The 22,928-nt window shown below is 41.6% G+C and overlaps 1 protein-coding gene across 2 annotated transcripts in view; it reads right to left on the bottom strand.

Annotated features, from left to right (window-relative positions):
• LOC142662070 (BAR/IMD domain-containing adapter protein 2-like) overlaps nucleotides 1-22,928 on the bottom strand; it is a 216,472-nt gene that overhangs the window by 91,102 nt on the left and 102,442 nt on the right. For both annotated transcript variants that reach the window (XM_075839945.1, XM_075839946.1), the window contains one exon: nucleotides 3,402-3,488. In XM_075839945.1, coding sequence (XP_075696060.1) covers nucleotides 3,402-3,488 — 87 coding nt within the window. The remainder of the gene's footprint in view (nucleotides 1-3,401; nucleotides 3,489-22,928) is intronic.

Here is a 22,928-nt window from a genome sequence, read left to right as displayed (position 1 = left end):
ATTCAACCCTGATCTTTACTACAGTTTTTACTTACAGCTACTATGGGGTGTTTTTAGTTTCTGCAATAGAAGATTTTTTTTACTCTAGTGTTCATTTAAGTTACTTTGGAGAAGAATCATTAGAGGAATACAATTAATTTGCTCCATGAATCAGCACTTTCTGACTAGAACGATGCAAATGGTTGTCTCAGTGATAATTCTCAGCCTGTTATTATTTAAAAAAAATTATATTCAGTCATAATGAAATGATCCCTAATGTAAAACTGTATTTGTCCTGTAATGGCTACGGCTCCTGTACTGGTTAACACCAGTGGTGTAACTACCACCGGCTGCTATGGAGCCTGGCGTCTTAGGGGGCCCTGGCCGCCCAGCACCACTTTCAACCGTTTCTGCGTTCTTAGTCAGTAATTCATAGAGTCTTTACAGTCAGTGATGATTTGGGGGCCATGTCATCTGCTGGTGTTGGTCCAATGTGTTATATCAAGTCCAGAGTCAACGCAGTGTCTACCAAGAAATTTTCGAGCACTTCATTCTTCCCTCTGCTGACAAGCTTTATGGAGATGCTGATTTCATTTTCCAGCAGGACTTGGCACCCACCACACTGCCAAAGTACCAATACCTGGTTTAATAACCACAGTATCACTGTGCTTGATTGGCCAGCAAACTCGTTTGACCTAAACCCCAAAGAGAATCTATGGGGTATTGTCAAGAGGAAGATGAGAGACACCAGACCCATCAATGCAGACGAGCGGAAGGCCGGTATCAAAGCAACCTGGGCTTCCATAACAACTCAGCAGTGCCACAGGCTGATCGTCTCCATGCCACGCCGCATTGATGCAGTAATTCATGCAAAAGGAGCCCGACCAAGTATTCAGTGCATATACTGTACATACTTTTCAGTAGGCCAACATTTCGGTATTAAAAATCATTTTTGAAATTCGGCTTATATAATATTAAAATTTTCTGAGATAATAAATTTGGGGGTTTCATTAAAGGTATGTTCACATGCTTAGCAAAAAACGTCTGAAAATACGGAGCTGTTTTCAAGGGAAAACAGCTCCTCATTTTCAGACTTTTTTTTTAGCAACATCGTTTTTTACTGATGTTTTTGGAGCTGTTCTTCTATAGAGTCAATGAAAAACGGCTCAAAAAAAGGCTCAAAAAACGGCTCAAGAAGTGACATGCACTTCTTTTTCACGTTCGTTTATTAAGCGGCCGAAAATAAGCCATGTGAACATACCATTAGCCATAATCATCAACAAAAATGATGGAAATAGATCTCTGTGTGTAGTGAATATATATAATAAATGAGTTTCACTTTTTGAATTGAATTACTGAAATAAAGTAACTTTTTGAGGATATTCTAATTCATTGAGAAGGACTAGTATATAACAAATACAGCTCTGAGAAGTAGCAAAATTAATTCTAATACTGCTGGTAAGTGAATGTTCCATCCAGTAATCTGAGCAATCAGCCGCAGAAATGTAGTATTATGGCTTGTCCACATGTAACGGAATTTCTGCAGCAATTCCGTTGAAAGTAGCAGACATTCCGCTGCGGAATAAACGCACCATTTCCTGCGTTTTTTTACTGCAGCAAATGGTTTCTATTTTGCTCTGTTTTTTCTCAATTTTGGGAGATCTCCTCTGAAAAACGCAGCAATTCTTTCCACTTTTCGCAGCAGGAATTGACATTCTGCGGTCCGAAAAATACGCACCGCAGGTCAATTTCTGCTCGGAAATTTTTACGCAGCATGTGGATGAGATTTGTTATATCTTACCCGCTTTGCTGATAACGTATTCTGCTGTGTTTTTTCCGTCCGCACTTCCATTTGGAAAATACGCAGCAATTCCGCTACGTGTGGACAAGCCCTTACGCAGCACCAGAGCGGGGGACACCCCTCTATCTCAGCTATATACACTAACAGAGCTTATGGTACACGGTTGCCTTGATGGTAAAACCCCCCTAAATATGTGTTTGGTGCAACCTAATATTTATATTATCATTAAATTGTAATATTTCCATAATCTTGTAAGCTTTTAAGCTCTCTTGTAGATTGTAAACATTTATGTCACGGTCTTCTCTCTATTTGCTTCATTATCAGACATTTGTAGGTTTTTCAATTTATCATTTAGTATTTTGACTGCTACCCCTGAATGTAAAGAGAACGCTCGTTGCCGATAACTGCCTAATGTAAACAGGGGAACGATCAGCAGATGAACACTTGATTATCTGCTGGTCGTATCGTTTTAAAAAAGTGAAATATTAGCATTGTCAGCAGCACCATCTCTCTGTGTAAACAAGGAGACGCGCTGCCGACATGATAAAAATATATGGGGACGAGCGATCGGAGTAGTGACCACTCGTCCCCATCCATAGCTCCGTGTGACACGAGCAAATGAGCGCCGATCAACGATGTCTTGTTGATCGGCGCTCGCTGCACCGGCCGCTTATCGGCCAATGTAAAAGGGCCTTAAGGCCTTGTTCACATGGTGCAGATTTGCTGCATATTGTGCATGCATTTTTAAGCCAAATCAAGGAACAGATCCAGGTGAGCAGACCTATAAGGCTTTTCCTTATATAATTCCACTGTTTAGGTTCCGTTTCTGGTTTTGGCTTAAAAAATACTTTCAAAATCTGCAGCAATGTGTGAACAAGGTCTTTACTTTAGTGCTTTGGAATATGTACTGCAGGCTTATCATTTCAGCTGTGTTCTGCTCCACTGCTGGACCTTGTGGGTCGTCTTGTGGCTGCGCCGTTGTCGGGAGCGGTCTTTATAGCTCCTATAAGCCTGCAGTGTGGAGTAGAACTTCCTTCAGGACTAATAAAATGAACAGGACTGTGTGAATGTTGTCTTGTTCCCTCATGATAGAAGCCTCACAGAGACCGTGATTTAAAGCTAAGCGTTTTATATCAATATGGAGGTCACTTTGGTAACAAAAGGTGTTAATGGAAATAAGTAACCCTGGCATGAAGAGGGAGGCCACGGGAAATCCAGGCACCGGCTGTCTGTGCACCCCTCACAATCCATTCCAGCATTGAGCAGGTTGCCAGGGCAGCAAAATAGGGAATGTGATTTAAATTAAGAAAAGCCGGGAGCTGGCAGAGTTGTCAAGGAAGGAACAGAACAGACACTGACGGAGGCTTCATTTTACATTCCCCCTGCAGGAGCCACACAATATCCTACATCCAGGCAGTTATATGCGAGAGGAGACAGTTAACAGGCATTTCTGGCACTCCGCAGGAAGGCAGAGCTTCCTGTTTAATCAGCTTGGTCATGAATCCCTGATCTTGAAGGGTCCTACACAGTATACTTGTGGAACATAAAGGAGCCGAAAGCGAGAGAGTGGGGGACACAGCTGAAGTGGTGTTGAATAAATAAATGAATACATGCAACTCACCCAGCTCTTTAGACCCTTGGCTAATGCTGGCAAGTTCCCCCAGTTTCACCAGGGCATCAAAATAGCCTTTTGCTGCTGCAGTGACACCTGTAAGGAGAAAGATAAAGACATTTTAAATATGCAAGTAAATGGTAGAATTTTACTTTGTAGGATCATATTAAAGACTAGCGCTATACAGTGACTTTGTATCAGTGGTATGTATAATATACATATTAGACTAGCGCTATACAGTGACTTTGTATCAGTGATATGTATAATATACATATTAGACTAGCGCTATACAGTGACTTTGTATCAGTGATATGTATAATATACATATTAGACTAGCGCTATACAGTGACTTTGTATCAGTGATATGTATAATATACATATTAGACTAGCGCTATACAGTGACTTTGTATCAGTGATATGTATAATATACACATTAGACTAGCGCTATACAGTGACTTTGTATCAGTGATATGTATAATATACACATTAGACTAGCGCTATACAGTGACTTTGTATCAGTGATATGTATAATATACATATTAGACTAGCGCTATACAGTGACTTTGTATCAGTGATATGTATAATATACACATTAGACTAGCGCTATACAGTGACTTTGTATCAGTGATATGTATAATATACATATTAGACTAGCGCTATACAGTGACTTTGTATCAGTGATATGTATAATATACATATTAGACTAGCGCTATACAGTGACTTTGTATCAGTGGTATGTATAATATACATATTAGACTAGCGCTATACAGTGACTTTGTATCAGTGATATGTATAATATACATATTAGACTAGCGCTATACAGTGACTTTGTATCAGTGATATGTATAATATACATATTAGACTAGCGCTATACAGTGACTTTGTATCAGTGATATGTATAATATACATATTAGACTAGCGCTATACAGTGACTTTGTATCAGTGATATGTATAATATACATATTAGACTAGCGCTATACAGTGACTTTGTATCAGTGATATGTATAATATACATATTAGACTAGCGCTATACAGTGACTTTGTATCAGTGATATGTATAATATACATATTAGACTAGCGCTATACAGTGACTTTGTATCAGTGATATGTATAATATACACATTAGACTAGCGCTATACAGTGACTTTGTATCAGTGATATGTATAATATACACATTAGACTAGCGCTATACAGTGACTTTGTATCAGTGATATGTATAATATACATATTAGACTAGCTATACAGTGACTTTGTATCAGTGATATGTATAATATACACATTAGACTAGCGCTATACAGTGACTTTGTATCAGTGATATGTATAATATACATATTAGACTAGCGCTATACAGTGACTTTGTATCAGTGATATGTATAATATACATATTAGACTAGCGCTATACAGTGACTTTGTATCAGTGATATGTATAATATACATATTAGACTAGCGCTATACAGTGACTTTGTATCAGTGATATGTATAATATACACATTAGACTAGCGCTATACAGTGACTTTGTATCAGTGATATGTATAATATACATATTAGACTAGCGCTATACAGTGACTTTGTATCAGTGGTATGTATAATATACATATTAGACTAGCGCTATACAGTGACTTTGTATCAGTGATATGTATAATATACATATTAGACTAGCGCTATACAGTGACTTTGTATCAGTGATATGTATAATATACATATTAGACTAGCGCTATACAGTGACTTTGTATCAGTGATATGTATAATATACACATTAGACTAGCGCTATACAGTGACTTTGTATCAGTGATATGTATAATATACATATTAGACTAGCGCTATACAGTGACTTTGTATCAGTGATATGTATAATATACACATTAGACTAGCGCTATACAGTGACTTTGTATCAGTGATATGTATAATATACATATTAGACTAGCGCTATACAGTGACTTTGTATCAGTGATATGTATAATATACATATTAGACTAGCGCTATACAGTGACTTTGTATCAGTGATATGTATAATATACATATTAGACTAGCGCTATACAGTGACTTTGTATCAGTGGTATGTATAATATACATATTAGACTAGCGCTATACAGTGACTTTGTATCAGTGATATGTATAATATACATATTAGACTAGCGCTATACAGTGACTTTGTATCAGTGATATGTATAATATACATATTAGACTAGCGCTATACAGTGACTTTGTATCAGTGATATGTATAATATACATATTAGACTAGCGCTATACAGTGACTTTGTATCAGTGATATGTATAATATACACATTAGACTAGCGCTATACAGTGACTTTGTATCAGTGATATGTATAATATACATATTAGACTAGCGCTATACAGTGACTTTGTATCAGTGATATGTATAATATACATATTAGACTAGCGCTATACAGTGACTTTGTATCAGTGATATGTATAATATACACATTAGACTAGCGCTATGCAGTGACTTTGTATCAGTGATATGTATAATATACATATTAGACTAGCGCTATGCAGTGACTTTGTATCAGTGATATGTATAATATACATATTAGACTAGCGCTATACAGTGACTTTGTATCAGTGATATGTATAATATACACATTAGACTAGCGCTATACAGTGACTTTGTATCAGTGATATGTATAATATACACATTAGACTAGCGCTATACAGTGAATTTGTATCAGTGATATGTATAATATACACATTAGACTAGCGCTATACAGTGACTTTGTATCAGTGATATGTATAATATACACATTAGACTAGCGCTATACAGTGACTTTGTATCAGTGATATGTATAATATACACATTAGACTAGCGCTATACAGTTACTTTGTATCAGTGATATGTATAATATACATATTAGACTAGCTATACAGTGACTTTGTATCAGTGATATGTATAATATACATATTAAAGACTAGCGCTATACAGTGACTTTGTATCAGTGGTATGTATAATATACATATTAGACTAGCGCTATACAGTGACTTTGTATCAGTGATATGTATAATATACATATTAGACTAGCGCTATACAGTGACTTTGTATCAGTGATATGTATAATATACATATTAGACTAGCGCTATACAGTGACTTTGTATCAGTGATATGTATAATATACATATTAGACTAGCGCTATACAGTGACTTTGTATCAGTGATATGTATAATATACACATTAGACTAGCGCTATACAGTGACTTTGTATCAGTGGTATGTATAATATACATATTAGACTAGCGCTATACAGTGACTTTGTATCAGTGATATGTATAATATACATATTAGACTAGCGCTATACAGTGACTTTGTATCAGTGGTATGTATAATATACATATTAGACTAGCGCTATACAGTGACTTTGTATCAGTGATATGTATAATATACATATTAGACTAGCGCTATACAGTGACTTTGTATCAGTGATATGTATAATATACATATTAGACTAGCGCTATACAGTGACTTTGTATCAGTGATATGTATAATATACATATTAGACTAGCGCTATACAGTGACTTTGTATCAGTGATATGTATAATATACATATTAGACTAGCGCTATACAGTGACTTTGTATCAGTGATATGTATAATATACATATTAGACTAGCGCTATACAGTGACTTTGTATCAGTGATATGTATAATATACATATTAGACTAGCGCTATACAGTGACTTTGTATCAGTGATATGTATAATATACATATTAGACTAGCGCTATACAGTGACTTTGTATCAGTAATATCTATAATATACATATTAGACTAGCGCTATACAGTGACTTTGTATCAGTGATATGTATAATATACATATTAGACTAGCGCTATACAGTGACTTTGTATCAGTGATATGTATAATATACATATTAGACTAGCGCTATACAGTGACTTTGTATCAGTGATATGTATAATATACACATTAGACTAGCGCTATACAGTGACTTTGTATCAGTGATATGTATAATATAAACATTAGACTAGCGCTATACAGTGACTTTGTATCAGTGATATGTATAATATACACATTAGACTAGCGCTATACAGTGACTTTGTATCAGTGATATGTATAATATACATATTAAAGACTAGCGCTATACAGTGACTTTGTATCAGTGATATGTATAATATACACATTAGACTAGCTATACAGTGACTTTGTATCAGTGATATGTATAATATACACATTAGACTAGCGCTATACAGTGACTTTGTATCAGTGATATGTATAATATACACATTAGACTAGCGCTATACAGTGACTTTGTATCAGTGATATGTATAATATACATATTAAAGACTAGCGCTATACAGTGACTTTGTATCAGTGATATGTATAATATACACATTAGACTAGCGCTATACAGTGACTTTGTATCAGTGATATGTATAATATACATATTAGACTAGCGCTATACAGTGACTTTGTATCAGTGATATGTATAATATACACATTAGACTAGCGCTATACAGTGACTTTGTATCAGTGATATGTATAATATACATATTAAAGACTAGCGCTATACAGTGACTTTGTATCAGTGATATGTATAATATACACATTAGACTAGCTATACAGTGACTTTGTATCAGTGATATGTATAATATACACATTAGACTAGCGCTATACAGTGACTTTGTATCAGTGATATGTATAATATACACATTAGACTAGCGCTATACAGTGACTTTGTATCAGTGATATGTATAATATACATATTAAAGACTAGCGCTATACAGTGACTTTGTATCAGTGGTATGTATAATATACACATTAGACTAGCGCTATACAGTGACTTTGTATCAGTGATATGTATAATATACATATTAGACTAGCGCTATACAGTGACTTTGTATCAGTGGTATGTATAATATACATATTAGACTAGCGCTACACAGTGACTTTGTATCAGTGATATGTATAATATACATATTAAAGACTAGCGCTATACAGTGACTTTGTATCAGTGATATGTATAATATACACATTAGACTAGCTATACAGTGACTTTGTATCAGTGATATGTATAATATACACATTAGACTAGCGCTATACAGTGACTTTGTATCAGTGGTATGTATAATATACATATTAGACTAGCGCTATACAGTGACTTTGTATCAGTGATATGTATAATATACATATTAGACTAGCGCTATACAGTGACTTTGTATCAGTGATATGTATAATATACATATTAGACTAGCGCTATACAGTGACTTTGTATCAGTGATATGTATAATATACATATTAGACTAGCGCTATGCAGTGACTTTGTATCAGTGATATGTATAATATACATATTAGACTAGCGCTATACAGTGACTTTGTATCAGTGATATGTATAATATACATATTAGACTAGCGCTATACAGTGACTTTGTATCAGTGATATGTATAATATACATATTAGACTAGCGCTATACAGTGACTTTGTATCAGTGGTATGTATAATATACATATTAGACTAGCGCTATACAGTGACTTTGTATCAGTGATATGTATAATATACACATTAGACTAGCGCTATACAGTGACTTTGTATCAGTGATATGTATAATATACACATTAGACTAGCGCTATACAGTGACTTTGTATCAGTGATATGTATAATATACATATTAAAGACTAGCGCTATACAGTGACTTTGTATCAGTGATATGTATAATATACATATTAGACTAGCGCTATACAGTGACTTTGTATCAGTGATATGTATAATATACATATTAAAGACTAGCGCTATACAGTGACTTTGTATCAGTGGTATGTATAATATACATATTAGACTAGCGCTATACAGTGACTTTGTATCAGTGATATGTATAATATACACATTAGACTAGCGCTATACAGTGACTTTGTATCAGTGATATGTATAATATACACATTAGACTAGCGCTATACAGTGACTTTGTATCAGTGATATGTATAATATACACATTAGACTAGCGCTATACAGTGACTTTGTATCAGTGATATGTATAATATACATATTAGACTAGCGCTATACAGTGACTTTGTATCAGTGGTATGTATAATATACATATTAGACTAGCGCTATACAGTGACTTTGTATCAGTGATATGTATAATATACATATTAGACTAGCGCTATACAGTGACTTTGTATCAGTGATATGTATAATATACATATTAGACTAGCGCTATACAGTGACTTTGTATCAGTGATATGTATAATATACATATTAGACTAGCGCTATACAGTGACTTTGTATCAGTGATATGTATAATATACACATTGGACTAGCGCTATACAGTGACTTTGTATCAGTGATATGTATAATATACATATTAGACTAGCGCTATACAGTGACTTTGTATCAGTGATATGTATAATATACATATTAGACTAGCGCTATACAGTGACTTTGTATCAGTGATATGTATAATATACATATTAGACTAGCGCTATACAGTGACTTTGTATCAGTGATATGTATAATATACACATTAGACTAGCGCTATACAGTGACTTTGTATCAGTGATATGTATAATATACATATTAAAGACTAGCGCTATACAGTGACTTTGTATCAGTGATATGTATAATATACATATTAGACTAGCGCTATACAGTGACTTTGGCCAAGGAGAACTGTGGTGTGCTGCGTATATCGCAGTACCGTAAGTGACTGTGGCAACGTTGCAACCTGCAAGTTGCCGTGACCGTCGCAAGAAATCCAAACTTTTGTTATGGCAACAAGCGGTTCACAACGCAGCCACATTCACTTACATTACTGCGATGTATGCAGCGCAATAGAGTGATCTTTGGATGCGTGACCTCTGTTGCGGCCAAAGTCGTCGTGTTGCCCTAATCTTATTTTGTATGTAATTGAGTTAATAATGTAATGAAAGTCCTTTTCGTTTCCCTCTTGGATGAAGTATTTTAAGATTTTATTTGGCCATTTTTTAAATGCATTGGTTTCCTGCAGTGACAACCACTGATAGCAACCATTACAGTGCTTAGGGTCTACTCACACGTTGCAGATGAGGTTCGGTTAGAACCGCAGCAAAAACACGCATCCAAAAACTGCATTTGTTTTTTCCGCGATTTGGTGCGGTTTTTTGTTGCGGTTGCGTTTTTACCGCAATCGCAGGAAAAAAAAACGCACTAAATTGCAGTAAGAACACATGCAGTTTTTGAATGCGTTTCTTCAATGCAGTTCTAACCGCAGCTCATCTGCAACGTGTGAATGGACACTAAGCACTGTAATGGTTGCTATCAAAATGGCCAAATAAAATATTAAAATACTTCAACCAAGAGGAAAACGCAGTCACACACGGCAGATTTAGATTGCAGAAATTTATGCGACTGAAAATCAGTTCCATTCATCTAAATAGAACTTGCAGAAATCCATGTATCTGCTGCAGAATGGAACTGATTTTCAGTTGAAGAAATTTCTGCAACAAAATCTGCCGCATGTGACAATGTACAGACCATGCTGCGTTTGGAAAAAAAATTAGGGTATGTTCACACGGCTTATTTTCAGCGTTTTGTTCGGGCCATAAATGACTCGAATAATGGCTGGAAAACCGAAGCTGAACACCTCCAAACATCTGCCCAGTGGTTTCAATGGGAAAAACTGTGTTTCGCTCCGACGGGGCATGTTTTTTACGTGGCCGTTTGTAAAAATAGTGCACAAAAAAAACACTAACAGGAAGTGTATGTCACTTCTTGAGTGGTTTTTCACAGCTCCAAAAACGTCCGTAAAAAAACGCATCAAAAAAACGCTTGATGCTTAAAAAACTGCTGAAAATTAGAGGCTCTTTTCCCTTGAAAACAGCTCTGTATTTTACAGCCGTTTTTATTGTTTAGCGTGTGAACATACCCTTACACTGACCATAAAAAGCCGCAACAACGCCACAAACCAAAATGCAGTTGTGCGTTATATTTTATATTATATTAGACTTCACCATAGACTTTAATGTAATATCTGGCCATGCTAAAAAAATGCATAAAAAATATACAAATGTGGCTTTACTTGACAAATAGGCGTCAACACCAATGATTCTCTGGAGGTGGAGCTACCTCACAGCCACTGACACTGTCCTATCAGCATGAAGCTGCTTCACGCAGTGTAACTAAAGCTGGAGTGACTTAAAACAGACAAATCTCGGGCTGTGGAACGCCTAGAACAACAGATCTGGAGTCATATGAAAGAGGAGATTATATTCCTTCATATAACACTAGGATCGCAGTCCGAGCTGTGACACAACTGGAGATAACGCCAGTTGAATATACAGTCGGGAATGGAAGCTGTGTACTATAAGGATTAGGCTGTGTTGCTGGGCAGGGCAGGGGGAGGAGCTGTGATGCTGATTGGACAGCGTCATACAGAAAACATTACACCGCCCAGAGTGAAAAGAAAGAGTCCCCTCCTATTTGGATATTAGAGCCACATCAGCATATTTAGAAAAATGCTCATAACTGTGCAAATAATAAACATTTTTGAAAACAAATCACACTGTGATTATCAGCAGCATAGCGTCTATTAGATTAGTTAGGAGATAGGGAATTGATAAACTGGTGTCAGATCTCCTTTAATGAGCAAGCAATTTTTTATGTTTTTCCATCGTCGCCTTCAAAGAGATCTAACTTTTTTATTTTTCCGCCTACATAGCTGTACAAGGACCAGTGATTAGTAACACATATGATCGTGATTCATCCTCTCTTTACCATCAGGCAGTGACACAACTTCCTGACAACGCTGGTTTCTCATCATAAGGTCATAGTTTGTCAAGAATTGGTTTATGAACTACAATTAAACGGATTGTCCAATTTCAGCAAATAAAGATTATTATTTGTACTGTATAAAGAAAATGTATAACATCTTCCTGTATTCTTTTTTTTCTTCCAGAAATTCATCGCTGTTTTTAAGATCTGTGCTTGCTGTCAGTCAATGCAAACCTTTCATTGTTTACTTCCAGTGGATATAAATCTGTCTTATCAATGTGATAAACACACAGGTGCTCGGCTCATTAAGGTGCGTACAGACTTTCAGATTTACTGGGGATTTATGGTGCGAATTTCGGATCGCAAATCCACATCAATTTACAGTACAATTCAAGTGGATGGGGCATTGCAAAAGGTGAAATCCGCAGGTAAATCTGCTGCTTCTCTGAACAAGAATGAGCGTGCTGCACATTTGAAAATCCGCACCACCATCTGCAGATTTTTTTCTTTTAAATGTGGATGGGTTTTCGAAAATCCCATCCACTTGGATTGTACTGTAAATTGCTATGAATTTGCGATGCGAAACTAGCACCACAAATCCACAGTAAATCTGTTGTCTGTACGCACCTTAATAAGCCAAGCACCTGTGTGTTTATCACATTAAAGGGGTTGTCCACCTTCTCACAAGTCCACCGGATAGGTTATCAGTATATCATCGGTGCAGGTCCGACACCTGGACCCCGCACCAATAAGCCGCTCCGGTGGCCTGCCGACACCGGATGTTATGGCACACAATGCTATGTACAGAGCGCGGAAGCAGTTGGCTCCGTACATAGTGGCCGTGCTGCAGAACTGCAGGTCCGTTCCTATTCCCTTGACTCCCAGACGAAGGCAAGTATGCCGAAACATGCGTCGGGGTGGACGCCTATCTATTGCTCTAGCACTTTGACTCAGTATGGTCATATATTTTTAAGATCATTGTTGTCTGTTTGATGCAGATCATTATTGAACATGTTCTTATATACAATTATTTGTACATCTTTGTCTGCATTTGCATGATTTACCGCATTATCTGATCCATGTACATGCTGTTTTTCACCTTATGTGCATGAGTTTGTGATGTGCGTCCTTCTTTTAGTGTGTCTGTGGACCTTTTTATATACTTTGTTTTAGTATTCTCAATAAAGATTATATATTTTATATTTGGTACCTTATAATTGCGCATTGCATCTTTTTTCGTGTTTGGTTTGGACATTTAGTCTGGATGCAGGCAAATATATACTAACTGACTTTTGTGATCAACCCCCTAACAAAACAATTTTTTTTACGCGTATTATATGTATTTGGTGGGTGATCACTTCTATACTTCTCTTTTTAGCTGTATTGAATAGGAGCAGAGCTGCAGTACTGCAGCGCGGCCGATATTCCGTGGCCGGAGCTAAGTGCTTCCGGCTTGTACGTCTGGTGCATGGAGGCACCGAATCAGCTGATCTGTGCAGGGCTTGGGTGTCAAACCCCCACAGATCACGTACTGATGGCCTATCCGCTGGATAGGTCATCAGTTGTCAGAAGCTGGAGAACCCCTTTAAGGGTACATTCAGACGAGCGTGTCCGATTTGCGCTCGTAACAAGCGCAGCGTTTTTCCTACTTTTCTTGTCCATTATTTTTAATTTTGGTGTGGTTTTTCTAATGGAATTCCCGCTGCAGAAGAAAGCTCTCATACTTACCCCCTCCGACTTCTCTTCCCATAGTCCGGCCTCCTACGATGACGTTACAGGCCATGTGACGCTGCAGTGATCCCATGTGATCCCAGGAGGTCGGACTGCAGGAAGAGGGAGGGCGTTCTGGGTAAATAGGATTTTTTTTTTTGTTTTCCGGAGTTGCGATATTTGCAGCGTAATCACTGTAATTACGCCGCAAAAGTCGCAACAGTTAGCTTTCTGTTGCAGGTTTTGCATCCCCATTGAATTCAATAGGGAAAACTACGACTTGAAAATCAACAAAAACGCAGCATAAATTGGCATGCTGCAGAATTAAATTCCGCCCCGCAGGTCAATTTATTAATGTTTACGCTACTTTTTTTCAGCACCGCGGGCATGAGATTATCTACATTTCATCCACTTTGCTGCTACTGTAAATGCTGCGGAATTTCCGCACACAATTCCATTGCAGAAATTGTACAGCGTTTAAGCTACATGGGAACCCGGGCTTATATTACGAATTGTGCAGTTTTTCGGGCGGGATCTCCGCTGCGGAAATCAACGCTTGAGGAAAAAAAAAAAGTCTATACGCGTTCCTCTGTTGTCCTTGCAGTCTTTTAAAACAAAAGTTTTTTTCTTGTTTGCGATTATTGTTGCGGAATCGCAGTGTCTCCGCTGGAGAAGTCGCAACAGTTGGCTATTTTATTTGTTGCGCGTTTTACATCTCCATTGAATACAATGGGGAAAACACGAAAATTGAAGAGCAGCGAATCAGCAGCATAATTTGACATGCAGATTAAAATCCCGCACCGCAGGTAAATTTATCAACGTTTTGGCTGAAGATTTTTTCTGCAGCATGTGCATGAGATTAGTTCAAATTTCGTTCACTTTGCTGCTTCTGTATATGCTGCAGAATTTCTGCACAGAATTTAGTTGTGGAAATGCCACAACGTTTACTCTATGTGGGAACCCAGGGTGGACACGCTGCATACAAGCACACAGCGTATCCTCCCTGGAGCCCGCAGGGAATTCCGTCTAAAAAAACGCACCAAATTGTAGTGACGTTTTTTGTCCGGAATGTTGGCAGCGGAAAACAGCACCTAAAAAAATGTAAAAAAAACATAGCCATGGCGACGCGTCCCTCTGATGACCTGCAGCCCGGCCTCCTGGGATGACGTTGAATCCCATGTGACCTCTACAGCCTATGATTAGCTGCAGCAGTCACATTGGATGGAGGAGCAGAGAGATCTGGGTAAGTGTAGACTTCTTTTTTTTGTGGTGGGCTTTTTACGTCGCTTGTGGGTGAGATTTGTTTAAATCTCATCCACTTTGCTGCTGCTACTGTATTAGGCTGCGGATGTTCCCACAATGAAATCCGCAGTACTTACGCTACGTGTGGACACCCTTACAGAGTATGAACACGTGCACGTTTTGTTCAGGTTTTTTATGCAGTTTTTGGAGCAAAATCCAGGAGTGGATTCTAATAAGGGAAACCTGCATATAAGGCCTTTCTTTATATATTTCTTCTGTTTAGGTTCCATTCCTAGTCTTGTGAACAAGGCCTTAGGGAAGAAGATGATAATGGTGCAGGATCTGTTAACTGAACTCTCAACTCAGGGCTGTGGTCAAAACAGGTTTTGAGGTAAGAGCTGTCAATCACATTGTTTCTCCACCCACATTCAGCTGCTGACATTAAAAACACTGGAGACAACACAGCAGTCGGTAGTACAGACTAAGGCTGGGTTCACACGTGGCGGAATTTCACTTAAATTCCGCTGCGGACACTCCGCAGCGTTAATCCGCAGCGGAGCCGTTTGTCCATTGACTTACACTTTAATTTAGCAGTGTTCGTTTAGACGAGGCGTAAAATTCCGCTGCGGAGCATAGGCTGCGGAGCGGAATTTGGTGTCCGCAGCATGCTCTGTCTGTTGCGGAGCAGTGGCGGACTCATGGCGGAATTTCTCCATTGACTTCAATGGAGATTCTAATTTCCGCAATGAAGTCCGCAGCTGTCATGCACATGTTATGTGTGCTGCGGATCCGTCTTGCTTTTTTAACTTGACATTTCTTCATTCTGGCTGGACCTATGTATTTCTAGGTCTACAGCCAGACTGAGGAAGTCAATGGGGCTCCCGTAATGACGGGAGCGTTGCTAGGAGACGTCAGTAAATAGTCACTGTCCAGGGTGCTGAAAGAGTTAAGCGATCGGCAGTAACTGTTTCTGCACCCGGGACAGTGACTACCGATCCCAATATACATCTATCTGTAAAAAAAAATGAAGTTCATACTTACCGAGAACTCCCTGCTTCTGTCTCCAGTCCGGCCTCCCAGGATGACGTTTCAGTCTAAGTGACGGCTGCAGCCAATCACAGGCTAATAACAGGCTGCAGCGGTCACATGGACTGCCGCGTCATCCAGGGAGGTCGGGCTGGATGCCGAAGGAGGGACGCGTCACCAAGACAACGGGCGGTAAGTATGAATTTCTTTGACTTTCACAAGGGAAAGTGCTGTCCCTTCTCTCTATCCTGCACTGATAGGGAGAAGGGAAGTACTTTTACCGCAGTCCGCAGCAGCTAGTCCGCATCAATTTACTGCACATTTTGTGCAGATCCGCAGCAGAATCTGCAACGCAGATTCTGTGCGGCATTGATGCGGACAGTTGCGGAGGAAATCCGCCACATGTGGTCATGCCCTAAGTTTTTTTTTTTTACTTTGGATGCACAATTGTCCGACTTTCATGACAGTACAATATATTATAATTATATTCTTGGACAATTAATTCATTTTATCACTTTTCCATATGTACTTGTTCTGTTTTCTCTCATGTGTGGAGGAGATACAGCAGGTGAGATTTATCAAAAACAACGCAAGGGGAAAATGGAGACGTTGGTCTTTTCAACCAATCAGATTTCAGATCTCATCTTCCAGAAGTCTTTGAGAAAATGAAAGCAGTCACCTGATTGGCTGCTATGGGCAACGCCTCGACTTCCCCCCTGCATTGGTTTTGATAAATCCCAAATCTTTCTCCTGCTTGTCCCTTTATATCAGTTCCTACAATGCCCTTTATTTACCTGATACTGCTTTCTCCCATACCTGGGACTGGTGGCCATATTCTTCATGACAACAATACAGTCACCAGCTCACCAGATCTTCTCCATCATAAAAGGGGAAAATGCTGGTCTCCATAATAGCACAGCGACGCCAGTATCAAATAGGGTTCTTTTGGCACACCAGTGTATCCCTCCATGTATACAGAACATGTGCACATCTACTTTTAATTGCATCCTAAACTTTGTTAAATGGCACACACAGGTCATCAAGATGGTACGGCTGGATTCACACGAGCATGTTCGGTCCGTAAAGGACGGAACGTATTTCGGCCGCAAGTCCCGGACCGAACACACTGCCGGGAGCCGGGCTCCTAGCATCATAGTTATGTACAATGCTAGGAATCCCTGCCTCTCCGTGGAACTACTGTTCCGTACTGAAAACATGATTACAGTACGGGACAGTTGTCCCGCAGCGAGGCAGGGACTCCTAGCATCGTACATAACTATGATGCTAGGAGCCCGGCTCCCTACAGTGTGTTCGGTCGGGGACTTGCGGCCGAAATACGTTCCGTCCTTTACGGACCGAACATGCTCGTGTGAATCCAGCCTAATACATCAACTGTGTATCATCCTATAAGAAATGGACCCTAGTGGTGTCATTGGCTCTTATGTTAGCTAAAAATGGGGTTGTCTTCTGCTGGACCTTTTGGGCTTGTTATTGTGTCAGAGCTTGGGCCTACTGGAGGAACCACTGGTACTCTGGTGGGGCAATCCATGACTGAATGACACCCTTAGAAATAATTGAAATGGTTACCTCAACAAAGTTTCCTTAAGGCCGGATTTACACGTGCATGTGCGTTTTGCGCGTGCAAAAAAACGTGGCGTTTTGCACGCGCAAAAGGTGCTTAACAGCTTCGTGTGTCAGACGAGTATGATGCGTGGCTGCGTGATTTTAGTGCAGCCGCCATCATTATGACACTTTGTTTGTATGTTTGTAAACAGAAAAGCACGTGGTGCTTTTCTGTTTTCATTCATACTTTTTACTACGGACGCGCGTCACGCAGAAGCGCTTCCGTGTGCTGCGTGTAATTTTCACGCACCCATTGACTTCAATGGGTGCGTGATGCGCGAACAACGCACAAATATCAGACATGTCGCAAGTTTTACCCAGCGGACACATGCTGTGTGAAACTCACGGACAGTCTGTACGGCCCCATAGACTAACATAGGTACGTGCGAGGCGCGTGAAAATCACGCTCGTTTCACTGACGTATTACACGTTCGTCTAAATAAGCCCTAAATGTAATATTTGTTATGCAGTAACTGTTTTTACATAAATAAAAGAGGGTCGTAAAATTCCGTCTCCCATTCATTTCAATGGGAGTTAGACGCTTCTTTTTCCTGCTACATAATTTTTTTCATCTGCTGAATCCGTCCGTACCTCCCATTGAAGTCAATGGGAGAAGGAATCTTCCTGCTGACGGCAGGAATAATTCTGCGGTGGGACCCGCCATGCAAAATCTGCAGTGTGAACAGGGCAATCACTAATCTGTTTTCTTCACTATAGCCCTTAAATTCTTCCTTGCCCAAGGTATTTGTCTGAACAATACTTAATTTCCTCAGTCATCGCAACCCACATCCAAAACCAAGAATAAATCATTGCAATGAATCAGTGTGAGCAATCCTAACAATAAACTGGCAGACAACCTGCATTGTATACCTTAAGGCTAAGTAACTGACTAGCAAAAGAATTAAAAACAGATTTCAACAGGTCTCTGGAAATCTACGGCCAAGAGCTACAGAAAAACTAGACATACTTGTGCCATTTACAATTTTCTTTCAGAGTAGAAGTCCCATAAGATCAGGTTAATATAGAAATTATGCCTTTTATCTTCAGGAGCTTTCCAATAGTACATAAAAGGCTACGGGAAAATTCACAGCGGACATGGACACCTCAGGGAATAGAGTTTTCTAGAAGAGGCTGGACGCAGCTGCAGGCTTGAGGGAAGCCGACATGACCGTCCTGGTAGGGAAAGGGTTAATGTTAAGAGGTGAGGGAAAGGTGAAGAAGCTGAAGGAGGGACGGGGAGGAGCTAGGGGGGACGGGGGGGCCGTTACTGCGCTTCCCGCTGTTTCTCGGCATTGAGCCGGAAGCAGCGGGAGGAGTAGTACACAAGAAGCAAAGCTCCCACCCTCCCACCCTTGTTTTGTTACTCCTTAGGTCTTCTGTACGTCCGTATATGAGCGTTGTGTTTTATTTTGTGTGTTTATTTAACATGTTTTTCTTTTTTCCGGAGTAGGTTCTGTTGTCATGGCAGCTGGCGGGGGGAGTCCTTGAGGCCAGTCAGTACAAAATGGTGGGGGGGTCGCATCGGGGGTATGCGTCCCCCAAAAAAGGTACATGGTTGAAGACTTCATCGGGTGTTATCCCTTTGAAGTGGTCTTCTGGTAGAAGGTATGTCACTTGAAGGCTTCATCGGGTGTTATCCCTTTGAAGTGGACTTCTAGTGGTCGGTATATCACTTGAGGGCTTCAACGGGTGTTATCCCCTTGAAGTGGACTTCTAGTGGGTGGAGCCATCTGCAGAGGTGAACGGTGCTTCCGAGCTGGTTTACGGCTGGAGGTAATTAGTGGTTTGCAGATGGCTAATTCGGTGTGTTCTTGAAAGGAACATCTGAAGGGGCTTCAAGGACTTCCTCTGCTCGGGTTAATGTTAACGTTTAATGGTTATTTATGATTCTGACCCATGTTGGGTCATGTGAATTATTAGGAGGAATTCTCTGGTGGATTCCTAACTAGTTATCCGAATGTTTCGGATTTAAATTGTTTTTATAAAACTGTGAAATTAATAAACGGCTGCTGTGGCCATTTCACATCCAACCTCGGTGTCATGTGTCGTTACTAAATGGGGGTGGGGGATAGTATGGTTTAAGGTTAACACACGACTCTACCTAGGCAGGTCATGTAGCTTCCAGGCTCTATTTGTTTGTAAAGGGAGTGTCAGCACTAGACATATATTGGGAATTGTTGTTTATGCAGTGCCATAATGTATACTATACCTGTAAAAGCCCTATTAGGGCACAGCCAGACGTGGCGGAATTGCTGTGGAATTCCGCTGTGGACAGTCCGCAGTGGAATTCTCCAGCGGCCGTTTTTTACAGTTGTTTCAATACATTTTTAGGCAAGTTAGTTCAGACGTTGCGGAAAACTCCGCTGCGGACCATAGGCTGTGGTGCGGAATTTTCCCTCCACAGCATGCACTATCTGTTGCAGAGAAGAAGCGGAATTTCACTGCGTATTTCAGCCTTTGCAATGCAAAAACTGAAATCTGTGGCAAGTCCGCTGTCTTTTCTGCAACGTCTGAATTACCTGTCAAATATGCAAATGTTGGTGCAGATTTGTTGCGTAAATGCCCCAAATCTGCACCAACATTTGCAGCAGAAAAACTCTGCCACGTCTGGCCGTGCCCTTACACTGCCCAATTTTGGCTAGTGCAGCGAGCGCCGATCAACGAGACAGCTCGTTGATAGGCACTCATTTGCTCCTGTCACAAGGCGCTAGTATGGAGACGAGTGGTCACTACTCCGATCACTCGTCCCCATACATTATTATCATGTCGGCAGCGCATCTCCCGGTTTACACAGGGAGATGTGCTGCTGATAACGACAATATTTAACTTTTTTAGAACAATACAATCAACAGATGATCAAGCGTTTGCTCATTCATCTGTTGATCGCTGCCCTCTTTACACAGGGCAATTATCGGCAATGAGCGTTCTGTGAACAATCGTTTACCTGATAATTGCCCAGTGTAAAACCCCCTTAAATGTCTTTTATAGGGTCCGCTGGGGTTCCGGTATTTTTGACAGCAAGAATATTACTACAGACTGCACTATTCCTTTCGTCACAAATACCAGAAAGCTTGATGGAACCTGCAAACGCAAGTGTGAACAGAGCCTTACACCAGCCACAACAGCACTTATGTCATTATACCTGGAAATAACTGGTCCTATCACTTCTGGGTACATATGGCTGGTATATGAGTGCTCCATCCAGAAGAGGCTGGACGCAGCCTGCAGGGATTAAGGGAAGCCGACATGACCGTCCTAGTAGGGAAAGGGTTAATTAGGTGAGGGAGAGTTGGAGGGAGTTGGAGGGGGGACGGGGAGGAGTTAAGGGGGACGGGGGGCAGTTACTGAGCTTCCCGCTGTTTCTCGGCATTGAGCCGGAAGCAGCGGGAGGAGTAACACAGAAATAGTAAGCTCCCCGTTGCCCGTGCTTCTCAGGATGGCAGAGGCTTTAATGTTAGAGCGGCTGCGGGCCGCTGCTGTGCACCACGGTCCCGGATGGCTAGAGGAGACCGTGGCTGCAATAACTAAGATCCCGGACGCCGTTTCGCCACGTCGGGCCCGGCGTTCGGGGTCTGTTGCACAGGACAGGCTCCCCTCCCCCGGCCCCCTTACAAGCATGGTTATGGCGGCGGGGGGGGAGTCGGCAACAACCGCTCCTGCGCAGAGCAGGCAGAGAGCGTTGCCGGGGGTGACGGCGACGCAGGCCGGGTCGACCCGTCCCTCTCGGCGGTCCCGACCTCCAGAGCGCCTCAGTCCGGAGGCAGTCCCGCGGACACGGCGTCGCAGAGGGAGCCCGATCCCGGACGCTGCAGGCCAGGCATCTGGGAGGACCGCCCCTTCTCAGGCCCTGCGTCCTGGCAGGAATCCCAGGCCGCGACGGGGTCCGGCGGTAAGCAGGGAGTCGCAGGCTGGGCTCCCTGTCACCCCTCCCCCATCAGATGGAAGATTTGGAGGACAAGGTACGGCCGCCCCGCCTGGTGATGTTCCGGCCAGGGGGCAGGCTTCGTCAGGATCGTCTAGACGGACGCCTAGATCTGCAGCGACGTCGAGGCAACAGGTCCGGTCGGAAGTCTGGGTCCCGGCGGTCGGGCGGCAGGTTGCCGGCCCATCGGTCAGCGCGTCCTCATCCCCGTTCCACAGATGTCGTTGGGATGGACAGTCGTCGGCGAGAGAAGAGCTGGAGGAAGGTGAACTGGACGTGTATCGTCGAGGTCAGGATGGTCCGGCTGACGGGAACACAGCGCCTGTGCAGCCCGGTGAGTGTATAACTCCATCTCTGTCTTATCCAGCGATTTTTATGTCGGGTGTCGGCGGGGGGGCTGCTAGTATTGCATCGGGGGCCGGTAGTGGCGCGGGCGGACGCGACGGAGCGGGTTTGGCGGACTTAGTGGGTTGCTTACGGGAGCTGGTGGGGCGCCTAGACAGGGCCGCGGCGCCGGTAGTAACGGAAGTGTCCCCTGCGGTAGTTTGGGAAGGCCCCAGGGACGTGGGATCGGTACAGGCGCGTCCCGTGATGGCGGTTAGAGAGGCGGTCGCGGTGTCGGTACAGACCGAGGCACAAAAGGATGGCGATCGAGTGCGTATTGATGATCGTGCTCGGGGGGAGGTGTACGTTTGTTTTGAAGGTTCGTTGGGGGCGCATTTAAAGCAGGAGGTGCGCGAGCGGATCTGGAAGGACGAGTAGGTTGAAATTTTTTCTCTCTTGCCGCTCGCTAAATTTAATTTGGATAAGAGCAAGCGGGATGAGAGTAAAAAGGACGAGGAGGAACGGCGGCGGTATAGGCTTATCCCGCAGACGTTCGTTAATTGGTCGCAGGCGTTCGCCATATTGGCTAGTGTGATAGGGGAAAAGGCGCCGGAAAATTGTTCGGCGTTGTTTTGTTATTTTGATGCCATTGGGGAGGCTCACAGGGCGTATGGGGGTCAAGCATGGCTGCGATACGATGAGCAATTCCGTCAGCGGAAGGCGGTTCGGCCGGCGATTCGGTGGGACCAGAAGGATATTGCTCTCTGGTTACGGGTTACGGCTCCGGTTAGGCAGCCCTTTCCCGGGAGCGCCGGCCAGGGAGGCCAGTCTAGTCAGGTTGGACAAAGCGGCGGGGGAAAGGCGGGGTTTTGCTGGCAATTTAATGAAGGTCAGTGCAAGTTCGGGGCCACGTGCAAGTTCAAGCACGTGTGTTCCGAGTGTAATGGTGCAGCACACGGGGCGGCAAAATGTCTGCAAAAAAA

Source organism: Rhinoderma darwinii, chromosome 10 (assembly GCF_050947455.1).
Source record: "Rhinoderma darwinii isolate aRhiDar2 chromosome 10, aRhiDar2.hap1, whole genome shotgun sequence".
NCBI classification, from domain to species: domain Eukaryota; kingdom Metazoa; phylum Chordata; class Amphibia; order Anura; family Rhinodermatidae; genus Rhinoderma; species Rhinoderma darwinii.
This window is presented reverse-complemented; position numbering and strand designations above follow the sequence as displayed.